Source organism: Lithobates pipiens, unplaced genomic scaffold (assembly GCF_037356315.1).
Source record: "Lithobates pipiens isolate NorthernLeopardFrog02 unplaced genomic scaffold, aLitPip1_a1.2 Scaffold_30, whole genome shotgun sequence".
In the NCBI taxonomy this organism is placed as follows: domain Eukaryota; kingdom Metazoa; phylum Chordata; class Amphibia; order Anura; family Ranidae; genus Lithobates; species Lithobates pipiens.
The window spans coordinates 54,474,464-54,490,000 of record NW_027507791.1 but is presented as its reverse complement, the minus strand read 5'-3'; the positions used below and the strand labels follow the sequence as shown (position 1 = coordinate 54,490,000).

The window sequence follows — 15,537 nt, the reverse complement described above, 5'->3', positions numbered from 1 at the left end:
CATTCGATTGCCATCTCCAGTCCTGTGAGATAAAGCAGATGAAATAAAGAGAATAGGCAGCAGCCACATAGACAACAATCTGTATGTTTTGTTATATGGACAGATGCGGTCTTGCGATATCCATATGCTCTGCTGTGATCTCTAGTTCTACTTGAAAAAGGAAAGAATCCGATAGGCTGTTTTAGGTAACACACATTTATGCAAGCCGCCTTATCCCACAGACTATATAGTGTTTAGTAATCTGCACTTACCCCGAAGGCTTGCCATCTTCAGACTCCTGAGTTGGAAGAGAGAACAGAGGTCAAAGAAAAGTCATACAACCACACAGCAGCTCAACAGATAGGAGCACATTTCATTGGATATACTGCAAAGAACATATCTGGTACATCTCGGCAATACAAGCAAGAAAGGGAAGTGTTTTAACCGATTTTTCACCCATCGGGGTACCTATATGCTGCTGTGTTCTAGGGGGAGGAAACTTGAATAAGCATGCCTTGTCACCAATATCGAAGGTCCACTTCCACACCATGACTGTTACATGGGGTGCCTCCGATTCCCCAAGAAAAGGGTGATTTTTTTAATTAACACAATGACCCATCATTGTTATCAAGGGGATGAATAGTGACCCATCATTGGCATCAGTGGGAGGAATAGTGCCCCAACATTGGTGGTGTCAGTGGGAGGAATAGTGCCCCAACATTGGTATCCGTGGGAGGAATAGTGCTCCATCATTGCTATCAAGGGGAGGAATATAACACCCATCATTGGCATCAGTGGGAGGAATAGTGCCACATCATTGGTGCCAGTGAAAGGAATAGGACCCAATCACTAGTTTCAGTGGGAGGAATAGGGCCTATCACTAGTAAAATAGTTACATAGTAGGTGAAGCTGAAAAAAGACATAAGTCCATCAAGTCCAACCCATGTGTGTAATTATATGTCAGTATTAAATTGTTAATGTATGTTGCAGTCGTTCAGGTGCTTATCTAATAGTTTTTTGAAAAGATCAATGCCCCTACACCGAGACCACTGCCTGTGGAAGGGTATTCCACATCCTTATTGCTCTTACAGTAAAGAACCCTCTACACAGTTTAAGGTTAAACCACTTTTCTTGTAATTAATGAGTGGCCATGAATCTTGTTAAACTCCCTTTCCGCAAAAAAGTTTTATCCCTATTGTGGGGTCACCAGTATGGTATTTGTATAATGAAATCATATCCCCTCTCAAGCGTCTCTTCTCCAGAGAGAATAAGTTCAGTGCTCGTAACCTTTCCTCATAACTAATATCCTCCAGACCCTTTATTAGCTTTGTTGCCCTTCTTTGTACTCGCTCCATTTCCAGTAAATCCTTCCTGAGGACTGGTGCTCAGAACTGGACAGCATACTCCAGGTGCGGCCGGACCAGAGTCTTGTAGAGCGGGAGAATTATTTTCTCTCTGGAGTTGATCCCCTTTTTAATACATGCCAATATTCTGTTTGCTTTGTTAGTAGCAGCTTGACATTGCATGCCATTGATGAGCCTATCATCTACTAGGACCCCCAGGTCCTTTTCCATCCTAGATACCCCCAGAGGGTCTCCCCCCAGTCTATAGATTTCATTCATATTTTTGCCACCCAAATGCATTTTAAATTTTTTCCACTGGTGTTAGCGGGAGGAATAGGGCCCCATCACTGGTGTCAGCCAGAGGAATAGGGCCCCATCACTGGTGTCAGCCAGAGGAATAGGGCCCCATCACTGGTGTCAGCCAGAGGAATAGGGCCCCATCACTGGTGTCAGCCAGAGGAATAGGGCCCCATCACTGGTGTCAGCCAGAGGAATAGGGCCCCATCACTGGTGTCAGCCAGAGGAATAAGGCCCCATTCACTGGTGTCAGCCAGAGGAATAAGGCCCCATTATTGGAATCAGTGGGAGGAATAGAGTGTCCCACTGTCAGTGCCAGGAACTATGTCCCACCATTACTGACGGGGAGGGTGATTAATGCCCCAAGGGCCAGATAAAAGTAAGCAAAGGGCCACATCCGGCCCTCGGGTCGCAGCTTGGAGACCATTGTTCTAGGTGATCAGTTCTACTATAGGCTGAGAAGGTACAGCAAGCAATGTCCTCTGATTCTTCGCATTTTATAGTTAGCCATTTGTTTGCTGTAAAAGCAACGCAGCCCAAGTATTGTGGGTGGTTTTACTTCTAAAGCTCGTCCCTTCTTTTTAAACCACTAGGCACACAACATAAAGACCTAACTGGTTCTGCATGTATCAACAGGAAGAGGAGTTCAACAAAGGAACATTGTGTGGATCAAACATCAGTCTCTTTATACCTATGGGTATTTGTATAAACCCCAAATGAGCAGAGGGTGGGTGTCTAGAGTAATGTGACCACATTTCATCCTACATATGGATGTACGGTATATGATCACAACAGGTGATACAAGTCTTTAACCGCTTCCAGCCCACAATGTACTGAGGACGGGCGCCTGGTTCAGGAAAAGCAACCTACCCATGTTGCTACCTACTATCCAGGTTTCGTGGGCAGACATCCTCGACCCCCCCGGCCGGCACCGGCTGTGACTGTATATAGCGGGAGCCTGTCAGCAGGTACCAGCCAATGATTTATGGCCGGGACCTGCTGATGGGCTCTGTGCAATCACAGCCCAGAGCTCTGTGTTGACGACACAGAGTTCTATACAAAGGGAATGATCTCTCTCTTCCTTATCCTAGCAAAGAAAGGGCGCAAATTACTTGTAATGTAAGCCTTCAATAAACTTTGATTGTGATATAAAAAAAAGAAAGGGTGAAAACTTAGCGGTCTAATAGTAAAAGTAGCAACCATTACACGGTTAGGCACACATTTAACCCTTTCCCAGCCAGTATCATTAGTACAGCGAGTGCGTATATCATCACTGATGACTGTAATAGTGCCACTGGGTCAGTAGCAGTTAGTCAGTTCCCCCCCAGCGTCAGTGTCAGATTATCTGCCGCACTACCACAGTCCCATTATAAGTCACTGATCACCATTATTATAAACCACCCTATTAAAAAAAAAAAAAAAAAAACACTCAATATGCAACTACTGGATTTTTTATTTTTTTTAAAAGACGTAGCAGAATACATTTTGGCTAAATTTTTTAAGAAATTTGGAGGTTTTTTTTCTTGGATATAATTTTATAGCCCCAGGACAACGTCACGTATGACGAAACATGTCAGGCGGAGCTACATGCTGATGTCATTACGGACCCCACGTGACCCCGAAAATATGGGTATCTTTTTACAATTTTTGCTGACTGTTCTTATGATCATTTTGGTTGTATCCATTCGGGTTTTTTTTTAGAAATAAAGGCTACCCATTGTTTAAATGTTACTACACCAATGGAGTCTTTATCTTTCTACACTGGTGACCTTTTTCACAGTGCGCCCTTTAGACGTGACTTCTTATTTTTAAGTTGGATACTGTGGAGGACTTCAAGACACTACTGGAGAGCTCCAGAGACAAGGAGGACATATAGACCCTGCAGAGGGCTAAGTCTACTGGCATATATGACCTCTCTCTTTAGGGGGTCCACCAGTTCTGGTAAGAGTCCCCACATACTGAGTGGGTTCTTTCTATTCAAGATATCCCCATCTCCCTGGTGACGGTGGAAGTGACGTGGAGTACATCACCCCATTGGAATCACCTTCTTTCACACTGTGGAATCTTATTGTGTGGACTCAATTGTTTTTCCATTTCTCTTTTTAGTTTACATATAGACTTATGTTTGTATTTCACTTGTACTTTATTTCATTTATTTATTCATTTTTTGTGATCACTCATGTTACAGACGAGCGCAACTTATTTTTATACAACTTTATGAACTGTGGAGATCTCCAATCGTTTTTGTTGCTGTTGTATATGTTTATTGTACGCTCTATAACCCTATATTTTTTTGATATAATTTTAAAGCAGAAAAATACATTGTTTTCACAAATTTTCAGTCTTTTTTGTTTATATTGCAAAAAAAAAAAAAAACAAACAAAAAAAAAAAAAACACCCAAAAAGTGGTGGCAGACGCTCTCTATTGGACTATAGCTCTAGTCAGTAGGCGTAAGATTTGGGCTGCTGCTGCCAAAGCCTCCTGATGTGTTATTTATAAAGGAAAATATATACAAAATACCGATGCATTGGTAAAAAACCCCTGTGGTTTTACATGCTATAAATCCAGCTACGACATGGGTCAGATGTTCTGGGGATATGGGAACTTTTGCCCATATTTCCTGGGTTTTTCCCCCAGATCCCAAGGTTTTGGGTCATAGTTCAGGGCAGGGCTCGACAAACCCCGGGCGCCAGGTCACATTTGCGACTAGAATTTGCATCCTGGCGCGACACAGCTGGGGTATCCTGTCTCAGTGTGGACTCCGACCCCGCCGTGCGATCACATCGGGCCACGCAAGCCAGTAATTGAGGCCCGTGGCTCTGCGGCCTTCTTAAGTCCTTCTGTAATCTGGCGCCATCTTGTGGTGGATGTTGATATTACAACACATCCAATGCTAATGCAATGCTAATTGAGTTTCAAAGCCCTGCCTGTTTTCCCTGCCCACCCATCTCCTTACCAAAGTGGAGAAGAGAAGTGATTGCGGGCATCATCTGGCGCCTTTTGCCCAACGGTGAGTGTGGTGGCTGGTTTAAATAGTTTTATATAGCTTTTCTTATTTTTTTTTTTCATAATAGCTTTTATTTTTATTTCTTTTTAAAAGTAAAAAAAAAAAAATTTAATTAAGGAAAAAAAATTATTATTATTTGTAATCTCCCTGCTTGGCCCCTTTCACACGGGCTGTCTGATCAGGTTCGCCTGTCAGTTTTTCAGGAGGACCTGTTCGGACCCTTAGCGGGGATATGGTGGTAAATAAGCGGGAATATGGCGGAAATAAAAGCAGTCACATTCTTTAGTTAACCAGCATTAAACACTTGGTGTCACATCAGAATATATAAATTACCTACACAAGTTAAATGCCTATATATAATGTTTGGTTTTAGTTGTCTGTGTTAAATTAAGATTGGTTCATTTTTATATTGAAAATAAAGCTTTGTTGGTCGTAAAAAAAATAAAAATAAAAACTTATCCGAGAGGCCGAAATTGCCCAATGCTGAAGGAACCCCCAGCAACCTTTGGAGGAACCCTGGTTGAGACTCACTGCTCTAGGAAACTGGTAAAGGTCCCTTCTCAAAACCATCTTATTATTGCTATAGCGGAGGTATGAGCTATGGAATACTTAACTGCTTTGGCTGGGGATTATCTTGGCCAATTTGGCAACTATTGGACAGTTCCATTTATGGTTCTACCCCCTCCAGGGACAGCACTCCTGATTGGCTTTTGGCAGCAGCAGAAGCCATTGACTCCCTCTGCTGTCAATCACAGCCATTGAGCCAATCAGGAGACAGACGGGGAAGAGCAGAGTCAGAGTGTGTGTGATGGACACACAGAGCTGTGGCTCGGAATTGCACCTGTTTGGGTGCCCCCAGTGCAAGCTGCTTGCTGTGGGGGCACCGGACAGAGGGAGGGGCAAGGAGCGCCAGCATGGGACCTGAGAAGAGGAGAATCTGGGCTGCTCTGTGCAAAATCATTACACAGAGCAGGTAATTATTACTTTTTTTTTTCACATTAAAAATATCAAAGTTATTTTAGTAACGCTTAGTAAAATATACACAAACAGCAGGTCACTATCATATTGTGTGGGATACATGGAGGTTATGGTTGGTGGATACCCACATGTATTCATAATTCTTTTTTGATATGTGTTTACACATTTTGGAACGGATAGGTCTTAAAAGAATTTTGTTGGTTTAAGTCCTGTATTTTATAAAGCAGAGCTCCACCCAAAAAGGGGAAATTGCGTTTTAAAGCACTCCCCCCCCCCCCCATCTCCTCCCTGAAACATTTGGCACGTCATTTCTTTTTGGCCAGAGTGGGTATCTAGTTTTGACAGGTACCAGCTCCCACTGTAAGTCTTAGGGATGCATAGAGCGGGGCTCAGAAGCAAGCACACACCAGCTTGCCTTTGGGGGGCAATCGTCAAGGGGGAGGGGCCAGGAGTGCCAAGGGGGGACCTGGGAAGAAGAGAATTGGGGCTGCTCTGTGCAAAACGATTACACAGAGCAGGTAAGTATAACATGTTTGTTATTTAAAAAAAAAAAAAACCTTTAACCACTTGATCTCCGCAAAGTTTTACCCCCTTCATGACCAGGCCATTTTTTGCTATTCAGCACTACGCCATTTTAACTGGCGATTGCGTGGCCATGCAACTCTGTACCCAAACAAAAATTATATCTTTTTTTTTTTTTCATACAAATAAAGCTTTTTGGTGATATTGGATAACTACTGGGTTTTTTTTTTTTTTTATTATATTAACAAAACTAAAAAAAGAATTTTGAAAAAATAAAATAAAAATATCCACTCACCTGCTATTTTTTACTTTCTGCTATAAAACATATCTAATAAAAAAAATAAAAATCTAATTTCTTCATGAATTTGGGCCCAAAAGTTTTCTGCTACATGTTTTTGATAAGAAAAAAAAATCCCAATGAGTGTATGTTGATTGGTTTGCGTGAAAGTTACAGCGTCTAAAGATGATGGGATATATATACTAGAATTTTTGTATTTTTTTTTATACCAATAATGACAGCAATCAGCGACTTATAATGGGGATTGCACAAAAAGAAACCCCCTTAATGGGACTTTAATGGACCACCAATATTGAAAATAAAACTTGTATTTTAATTCGTTTTACAAAAAGTATAAAAAAAAAACAAAAAAAAAAAAAAACACACCTAGACACAAAGAATCTCTAATAAAATACAATCAAACAGGTATATATAGAGAAAACATCTATACAGAAAACCACAAATACTCTCATTGATGTCCCAAACCCGACGCGTTTCCAGTCTCTGCCATTACAGAACCTTCATCAGGGGTAGAGAGCAAGAAAAAAAAATATTGTGGCTAGGGATGCACCGAAATTTCGGCCGCCGAAACATATCGGCCGAAAATGCCCTTTTCGGCAATTTCCCGAAAGGAAAAAAAGGCAGATAATTGAGCCGAAAATGGGGCTGGGGCCTGGGGGCGGAACTCCGCCCCCGCCCATGATGGGGGTGAATAGCGCAGGACTGATGCAGCCAGCGATGCCCCTCTGCAGTGAAGAGAGCCGTCTGGTTGAATAGAGTGCCGGGAACATCACAGCTTTAATTTCAATAGCTGTGTGTTCCCTGTCGCGCGCCGTCACACATAGCCCCTCCCCCTTGTCCGGGGAACTTTGATAGAGAGATCACCTGTCCAGATTGGACGGGTGATCTGTCTATCAAAGTGCCTGGACAAGGGGGAGGGGCTGTGTGTGACGGCACGCGACAGGGAACACACAGCTATTGAAATTAAAGCTGTGATGTTCCCGGCACTCTATTCAACCAGACGGCTCTCTTCACTGCAGAGGGGCATCGCTGGCTGCATCAGTCCTGCGCTATTCACCCCCATCATGGGCGGCACCAGGGGCGGGGCGGGGGCGGAGTTCCGCCCCCAGGCCCCGTCCCATTTTCGGCTCAATTATCGGCTCAATTATGGCTGCATCACTGGGGGCAACACTGGCTGCACTTATCTCTTTTATCACGTCGCCAGTCTCTGCCCACCTCCTGTACCACGTCGCCAGTCTCTGCCCACCTCCTGTACCACGTCGCCAGTCTCTGCCCACCTCCTGTACCACGTCGCCAGTCTCTGACCACCTCCTGTACCACGTCGCCAGTCTCTGACCACCTCCTGTACCACGTCCCCAGTCTCTGACCACCTCCTGTATAAAAATATTTTTTAAAAACAGTCATTTTCGGTATCGGTTTTTGGCCTAGTGTATTTTTCATTTTCGGTTTCGGCACCAAAAAACCCATTCGGTGCATCCCTAATTGTGGCAATTCTTATTAATAGTGCTCCTCCATGAATGAAGGGCAGGAACACTAAATAACGCCAAGAGCATATGGCCACACTTTTAAAGAAGCTATAGTGGACTGGTACCACCTGGTATAAATCTTCAAGCAATATTTCGGAACGGAAGATATAAAATATACATTACTTCCCCAAAAAGGCAATGGATCGGGTTTGTTATAATAAATAACCCCTTAACAGCATGTTAATGGGCCCCAACATGGGGTTTGCCAGATCTCTTGAGGGTATGGATACCGGAGAAAACAAGGGTGTGCCCAACAGTATCCGCTTGGACTAGTGGTGTGACCCACTAGTGGTTTTCTGTATAGATGTTTTTTTCTATATATACCCGTTTGATTGTATTTTATTAGAGATACTTTGTGTCTAGGTGTCTTTTTTTATACTTTTTGTAAAACAAATTAAAATACAAGTATTATTTTCAATCTTGGTGGTATTGGTGGTCCATTAAAGTCCTATTAAGGGGGTTTCTTTTTTGTGCATTTGATGTAGGGATGGGACCGCCATGCCATATTTTCTGACACAGTGACAGCCCCATACTCTTGTCCATAATGGGGATTGCGGCGAGCAACCTGACACTGACATCACTAGTGACATTAATAAATTATCATACTATACACTTTCATTGTACTAATGACACTGGCTGGGAAGGGGATAATATCTAGGGCACTCGAGTGGTTAACTATGTGTAATGTGTGCTGCTTTTTAATAAGACCTTGCAGTTTCTCATCCCTGAAAAGCAGGGATAAGAAACTGACAGATTGCTCCCTCTGTAGAGAGTTCTGGTGTTTAGCAACACAAGAGCTCTGACCTGTGATTGGACACAGCTGATCAGCAGATCCTGGCCATAAATTGACCAGGATTTGCTGACAGGCTCCTGCTGTGTTCCACCACAGTGGGCGCGATGGGTACCTCACTTTGCCTACAGCGTCCACAGTACATTGCGGGCAGGTGGTCGCTAAGTGGTTAGAATCAATTTAATAGTATAAATCCCTTCAGATCTTATTCAGTTTGAGAGAGGCCACAGCAAGCAAGGAATGAAGAGACTCTACTCAAGGACAGAGGGCTCCCATAGTGAATGAATAAGGAGGGCAGAGGACTTCTTTGGCAGTTTGCCAAGTAAACATCTAATCCAAGCTGAATCTTGGTTTAAAGAGGAAGCCGGGTCTCGCGGATCCGGCGCCGTGATTCGCCGGAGCCGCGATGACGTCACTCCCGCGCATGCGCACAGGAGCCAACACTCACGGCATATCGCAGCGGTGGCTGTCTTCGGATAAATATCTCCTAAACCGTATAGGTTTAGAAGATATTTCTTGGACCTACAGGCAAGCCTTAATCTAGGCTTACCTTTAGGTCAAAGTTGGTTGTAAGGGTTTACAACCACTTTAAGCAAAGCAGCCCATCCACCACTGTCGAATCCTGGAAGGTCTGCAACTATGTGGAGGATGGACACTCCTTCAAAAAAAAAAAAACACACATTTGTATAACACCAGTTACCCGCACACCACTCTCACCTTAGCAGGTTCCTCCTTCTTCACGTGCTTCTCCATTTCTGCCACATCTCCCATTTTGAGAGACGACCGGCTATCAGAGTCCAAATATGAGTCCGACATGGTGTTGGAGCTCAACCAAGAAGCCACCTTGTTCTTGGAGGTCTCCTCGGGCAGCTTGCAGTCTGCATTTTCCTCTTGGCTGGTCTGTCTGGCTAAAGTAGAGTCCTTAGAGGAGGTATCTACAGCCCCGTTCTCCTTCTGTCCCCTAGTTGTGCGCCGCGTAGCATAGCTCCGCCATACAGAGCTGGTTGTGATGTCCTCATTCTTTCCAAAATTGTCATCTGAACTGTCTTGGGACTCCTCCTGGTCTTCAGTGCCGGTGTTTTCTCCATGGTCTTCCTTGAGGTCTACGCCGCTGCTATCAGAAGACGACTTGACATCACTTTCGTAACCTTCCTTGTAGTTTTCTACGCTCTCAATGTGGTCCAAATTTGCAAAATATTCATCTCCCATCTCTAACCCTTCTTTGTCTGCAAAGTCATCTGTTAGAATTTTACCTGTGAGGGAACACAAAGGAAGGGTTCATTCAACGGCTAAAGTGGATAACCCAGATACCGCAAACCAATAGAAATATCCTGCGCTGCACGAGTACGCATCAATTCCATTCCTAGCAAAACAATGCAGCTGCCTTGACTCCCAAACATCTGCCCATACAGTGTGGAGGGAAAAAAGGCCCTGGAAGATGTAGTTCTGGAGGCACCAACTGCAGCAATTGTCGTAAGGACAACATAGCAAATTTTCACTAAGTTCAAGTCCACTTTGAAATTGTTGTATATTTTTTATTTTATTTTTTACCTTACTGCATTCCATGTATTAAGGTAAAAAACCGTTTGAATGCAGCTCCCCCTAAATACATACCCAAGCCAGATCTCAATCCAGTGATGGGCAAGAGAGCCGAGTCTCTCTCGCCACTCATTGGCTCAGATACAGCAGCAGAAGTCATTGGTATAAGCTGTTAATCACATCCAGTGATGAGGGAGTGGGAATGGGGCTGAGCCCCGTTATGTGTCTTATGAACACTCAAGAGCAGGGTGGATTACAATCAATGATTTAAAAAATAAGATTATTATTTTTTATTTATTTAAATTTATTTATTTTTTTGATCAAATTTTAATAAAAATCTATCCAAAATAGTTTTCTGTTTAAGATACCGTATATACTCGAGTATAAGCCGAGATTTTCAGCCTCTTTTTTGAGGCTGAAAGTGCCCCCCTCGGCTTATACTCGAGTCATCGCTGTCTGCCCGCTCGATCAGCGTGTCGAGCAGACAGACAGCGGCCATTCTATGATTCAAAAGCCGCGCCTCCGGCTCCGCCTTCGCCTGTGATAGGCGGAACACTGAATTTCCCAGCAGCCTGTGTTCCGCCTATCACGGGCATCGTCTCATCCTCGTACTACGGACGAGGATGATACGACGTCCGTGATAGGCGGAACACAGGCTGCTGGGAAATTCAGTGTTCCGCCTATCACAGGCGAAGGAGGAGGCGCGGCTTTTGAATTTTACAATGGCCGCCGACGAAGAGGGCACGGGACGGAGGCAAGGCAAGGCACGGCACGGGACGGCACGGCACGGGACGGGACGGGACGGGACGAAGGCAAGGCACGACACGGGACGGAGGCTCGGGACAAAGGCTCGGGACACAGGTAGGCTGGACACACACACACACACACACACACGGATGGATGGATGGATGGAGACACACACACACACAGGGATGGATGGATACACACACACACAGGGATGGATGGATGGATGGATGGAGACACACACACACAGGGATGGATGGATGGATGGATGGAGACACACACACACAGGGATGGATGGATGGAGACACACACACACAGGGATGGATGGATGGATGGATGGATGGAGACACACACACACAGGGATGGATGGATGGATGGACACACACACACACAGGGATGGACGGACACACAGGGATGGACGGACACACAGGGATGGACGGACACACACACAGGGATGGACAGGCATGTCTCACCCTCGGCTTATACACGAGTCAATAAGTTTGCCAGTTTTTTTGGGGGTAAATTGGGGGCCTCGGCTTATATTCGGGTCGGCCTATACTCGAGTATATACGGTACATTAATAATTTAGTTTATTCAGCATGAAATGGGGTTTAGTTGCGTAGCATGAGGCCGTATATTCTGCAATATTTACCATTTTTGGTAAACGCTCGACTGAATCCAAGCTCTGCAAGCTGAGATGACATGCACTGCATTGATGCATTCCCACAATGTCACAGTAACCATGAGAAAAAAACAAAGTTCAGGAATATTCCTTTATCCCATTGTTTTGCAAATCCATGTACACTACAAACTGTATGATTGAATCGGTTTCGATATTGCCGTTTTACTAACCTGACAGCTTATTCTACATAAGAAACCTTCATTTTGTTTGCAAATATTAAAGATTCTAACTACCAGCAAGAATAAGTCCTTCCCTTTTAAAGAGAACCTGTCATTTCTGATCCATCATGGCAGCTCCTGTTAGCGGACATCCATTCACCTGCTGCCACCACGTCACTCACCTTGTTGCGTCATTGCCGCATCACCAGCCATCCTATTAACGTGAATGAGACTGTCGTTGAGCCGACGGCGGGTCAGAGGGGGAGCCAGAGATGACAGTTGCTCTTTAAAGTGGTTGTAAACTCTTTACAACCACTTTTTGCTACAGGCAAGCCTATAATTACCTGTACCTACACTGGATATCTCCTAAACCTGCACGGTTTAGGAGATATCCCCTGTATTTGCATGTGCCGACATCATCGGCACACGTGCACTGAAGTAATAGGACATACGTGCTGTTACCGGCGGCTCCCACACGAATGCGTGGGAGTGACATCATGGCGGATGCGGTCAATCACAGTGCTGGAGCCCGTGAAACCCAGAAGTAACTGGAAACGATGATGGCCACCGGAGCGGTGAATGAGGACCACTGTGGGGGCTTCAATCTCAGCTAAGTACCGTATATACTCGAGTATAAGCCGAGATTTTCAGCCTCTTTTTTGAGGCTGAAAGTGCCCCCCTCGGCTTATACTCGAGTCACCGCTGTCTGACTGCCCGAACAGCGTGTCGAGCAGACAGACAGCGGCCATTCTAACTTTCAAAAGCCGCGCCTCCGGCTCCGCCTGTGATAGGCGGAACACTCAATTTCCCAGCAGTCAGTGTTCCGCCTATCACGGACATCGGCTCATCCTCGTACTACGGACGAGGATGAGACGATGTCTGTGATAGGCGGAACACAGACTGCTGGGAAATTGAGTGTTCCGCCTATCACAGGCGGAGGCGGGAGGCGCGGCTTTTGAACAGGGGAATGGCCGCCAGGGCGCCGACGAAGAGCGGCGATCCTGGCATGGGACGACACGGAGGCTCGGGACGGGACAACACGGAGGCTCGGGACGGGACGACACGGAGGCTCGGGACGGGACGACACGGAGGCTCGGGACGGGACCGGACGGAGGCTTGGGACACAGGTAGGCTGGACACACAAGGCTGCACGGACACACACACACACAGGGAGGGATGGATGGATGGACACACACACACACACACACAGGGATGGATGGATGGATGGACACACACACACACAGGGATGGATGGATGGATGGACACACACACACACACACACACACACACACACAGGGATGGATGGATGGATGGACGCACACACACACACACAGGGATGGATGGATGGACACACACACAGGGATGGACGGACACACAGGGATGGACGGACACACAGGGATGGACGGACACACACAGGGATGGACAGGCATATCTCACCCTCGGCTTATACACGAGTCAATAGGTTTCCCAGTTTTTTGGGGGTAAATTGGGGGCCTCGGCTTATACTCGGGTCGGCCTATACTCGAGTATATACGGTAATTCATAATGAGCTAATATGCTATGCATACTAGTTCATTATACCTTTGTCTTTTTTTTTGTTTTTAGGGTTTACAACCACTTTAAAAATTAGGATTTATATTGAGTTAAATTGAATTAAAGCCTTTTTACTGGCAATTTAAACCAAATGCACCCTGCTCACGATTAGGGCTCTGAAGCACGCACGAGTGCCCCTATAGCAAGCAGCTTGTCATGGGTGTACTTAACAGGAGGGGGAGGAGCCAGGATTGTCAGCAGGGGACCCAAGAATGAGGAGGATTGCACAGAGCAGGTAGATAAGAGGTTTGTCATTTAAAAAACAAACATAAAAAAAACCTTTACAATCACTTTAACAATCTTACTGGCTTAGATAACGTTATAGCGCAAACAACTTTCCTAGGTAAAATGCAGCACCGGGTTTTCTTTTAGTGCTGCTTATGAGACCAACAACCCTGATGTCTTGTGATGAGTCTCAGCTGTCAGTATTAGGCATTGTAAACATTGGTTCTCTTCTATACAGAACATGTGACCATACAAGATTTTGGTCATGTGACCAGCATCAGAAGTACTCAAGCATTTCCAGGAGTACGTTCCTTTTTCCCCAATTCCCCCTAGCAACATTTAACTATAGATCTGCACTAAATTCTAAAATCTAGGTATTATTCTACAGGTGACCCCCTCCCAAGTCAAGTAGCCATACCTGCATATATACAGACGAAGGACCCTTTTGCAATGTCGTCCAGACAGCGAATACCCCACCCTTTGTTCTGCGTCTTGAAGAGCTGGAGACGCACTTGGAGGCCATGCTGCACCAGGCGGTTCGTACATATACCTGGATTGCATTTACATCTCTTGTTGCATTCATACACCCTGTGACAAAAAGATAAAAACTTGGGGAGACCTGTACAAGAGACATGTGGACATTAAAAAGTGTGCGTCGGGACAAAATAAATGAAAAGAAAACACATGCAGCGCACCAATACAACACACGCACATTTCCCCAGGTTTCACTTTAAGCACCTCCCGCCCGGTCTATAGCAAAATAACAGCCTTGAAGTGGTTTAGTTGTTAAGTCTTGTCTGCTGGACTGCAGAACTCAATCCATTTGCTCATACTTCCCACGCCACGCGATTTCTTTCTCAGCAAAACAATCCTGCTGCCTTGACTCCCAATACCCTACCCGGAAACTGTGCAGGGCAAAGGGGCCTTGTAAGATGTTATTGGGGGGGGGGTCATGTCTACATTAACAGGTACTGACCTCTCGCCAGCTACTCTTATGCCCTGTACACACGGTCGGAAATTCCGACGGAAAAGGTCCAATCGGATTGTGTTGTCGGAAAATCCGATCGTGTGTGGGCTCTATCGGACTAAGATTCAGCAGATTTGACAAATTTCCCTGCTGCTCTGGATGTGTGCAGAGATCGCGCTGGGACTGCAGCCCAGCTTGTAAGGATCATTGCCTAGAACAGTGATGGTGAACCTTGGCACCCCAGATGTTTTGGAACTACATGTCCCATGATGCTCATGCGCTCTGCAGTGTAGTGGAGCATCATGGGAAATGTAGTTCCAAAACATCTGGGGTGCCAAGGTTCGCCATCACTGGCCTAGAATATCTCTGTGTCATCTGTGACGTTTCTATGAGAGCCGCTTTTGAGAACCTGAAAGTGAACTCCTGCCTGTGAAAGGATTACATGCCTGTGTAGATCTCCCTAAAAAGAGATCATAAAATCTGGTAAGCGACAGTATGTGCAGAGGTGGATGATTTCTATCTTGGAACGGGTCACCACTTTCCGGGTGTATTTTTCATGTGATGTGACGAGGAATAAATCTCTAAAGATATAAGCACCTTTGGAGGACTCTTTTTACTTATCAATTTTTTCACTTGTCTGATTGGACGTTTTGAGAATTTGCATATAGAGCTATTTTACTAAATATTGATCATTTTGGGGAGTGTGTTATTGATTGATCACAATTAGTCATATGTGTATATAAATATTTTTGTGTGATTAGTTATTTAAAGCGGGAGTCCGCGTTTTTTTTTTTTTTTTTTTTTTTTAAAGCCAGCAGCTACAAATACTGCAGCTGCTGACTTTTAAAATAGTGACACTTACCTGTCCAGCGCGCCCGCGATGTCGGC

General features: G+C 45.0%; 1 protein-coding gene across 1 annotated transcript in view; it reads right to left on the bottom strand.

Moving 5' to 3' along the window:
* Positions 1 to 15,537, bottom strand: part of SETDB1 (SET domain bifurcated histone lysine methyltransferase 1) — a gene marked incomplete in the record, with an annotated part of 81,304 nt that overhangs the window by 5,374 nt on the left and 60,393 nt on the right. Inside the window, 4 exon segments of the mRNA XM_077464241.1 lie at positions 1 to 22; positions 252 to 277; positions 9,459 to 9,994; positions 14,101 to 14,270. Of these exon segments, the coding sequence (XP_077320367.1) occupies positions 1 to 22; positions 252 to 277; positions 9,459 to 9,994; positions 14,101 to 14,270 (754 nt within the window).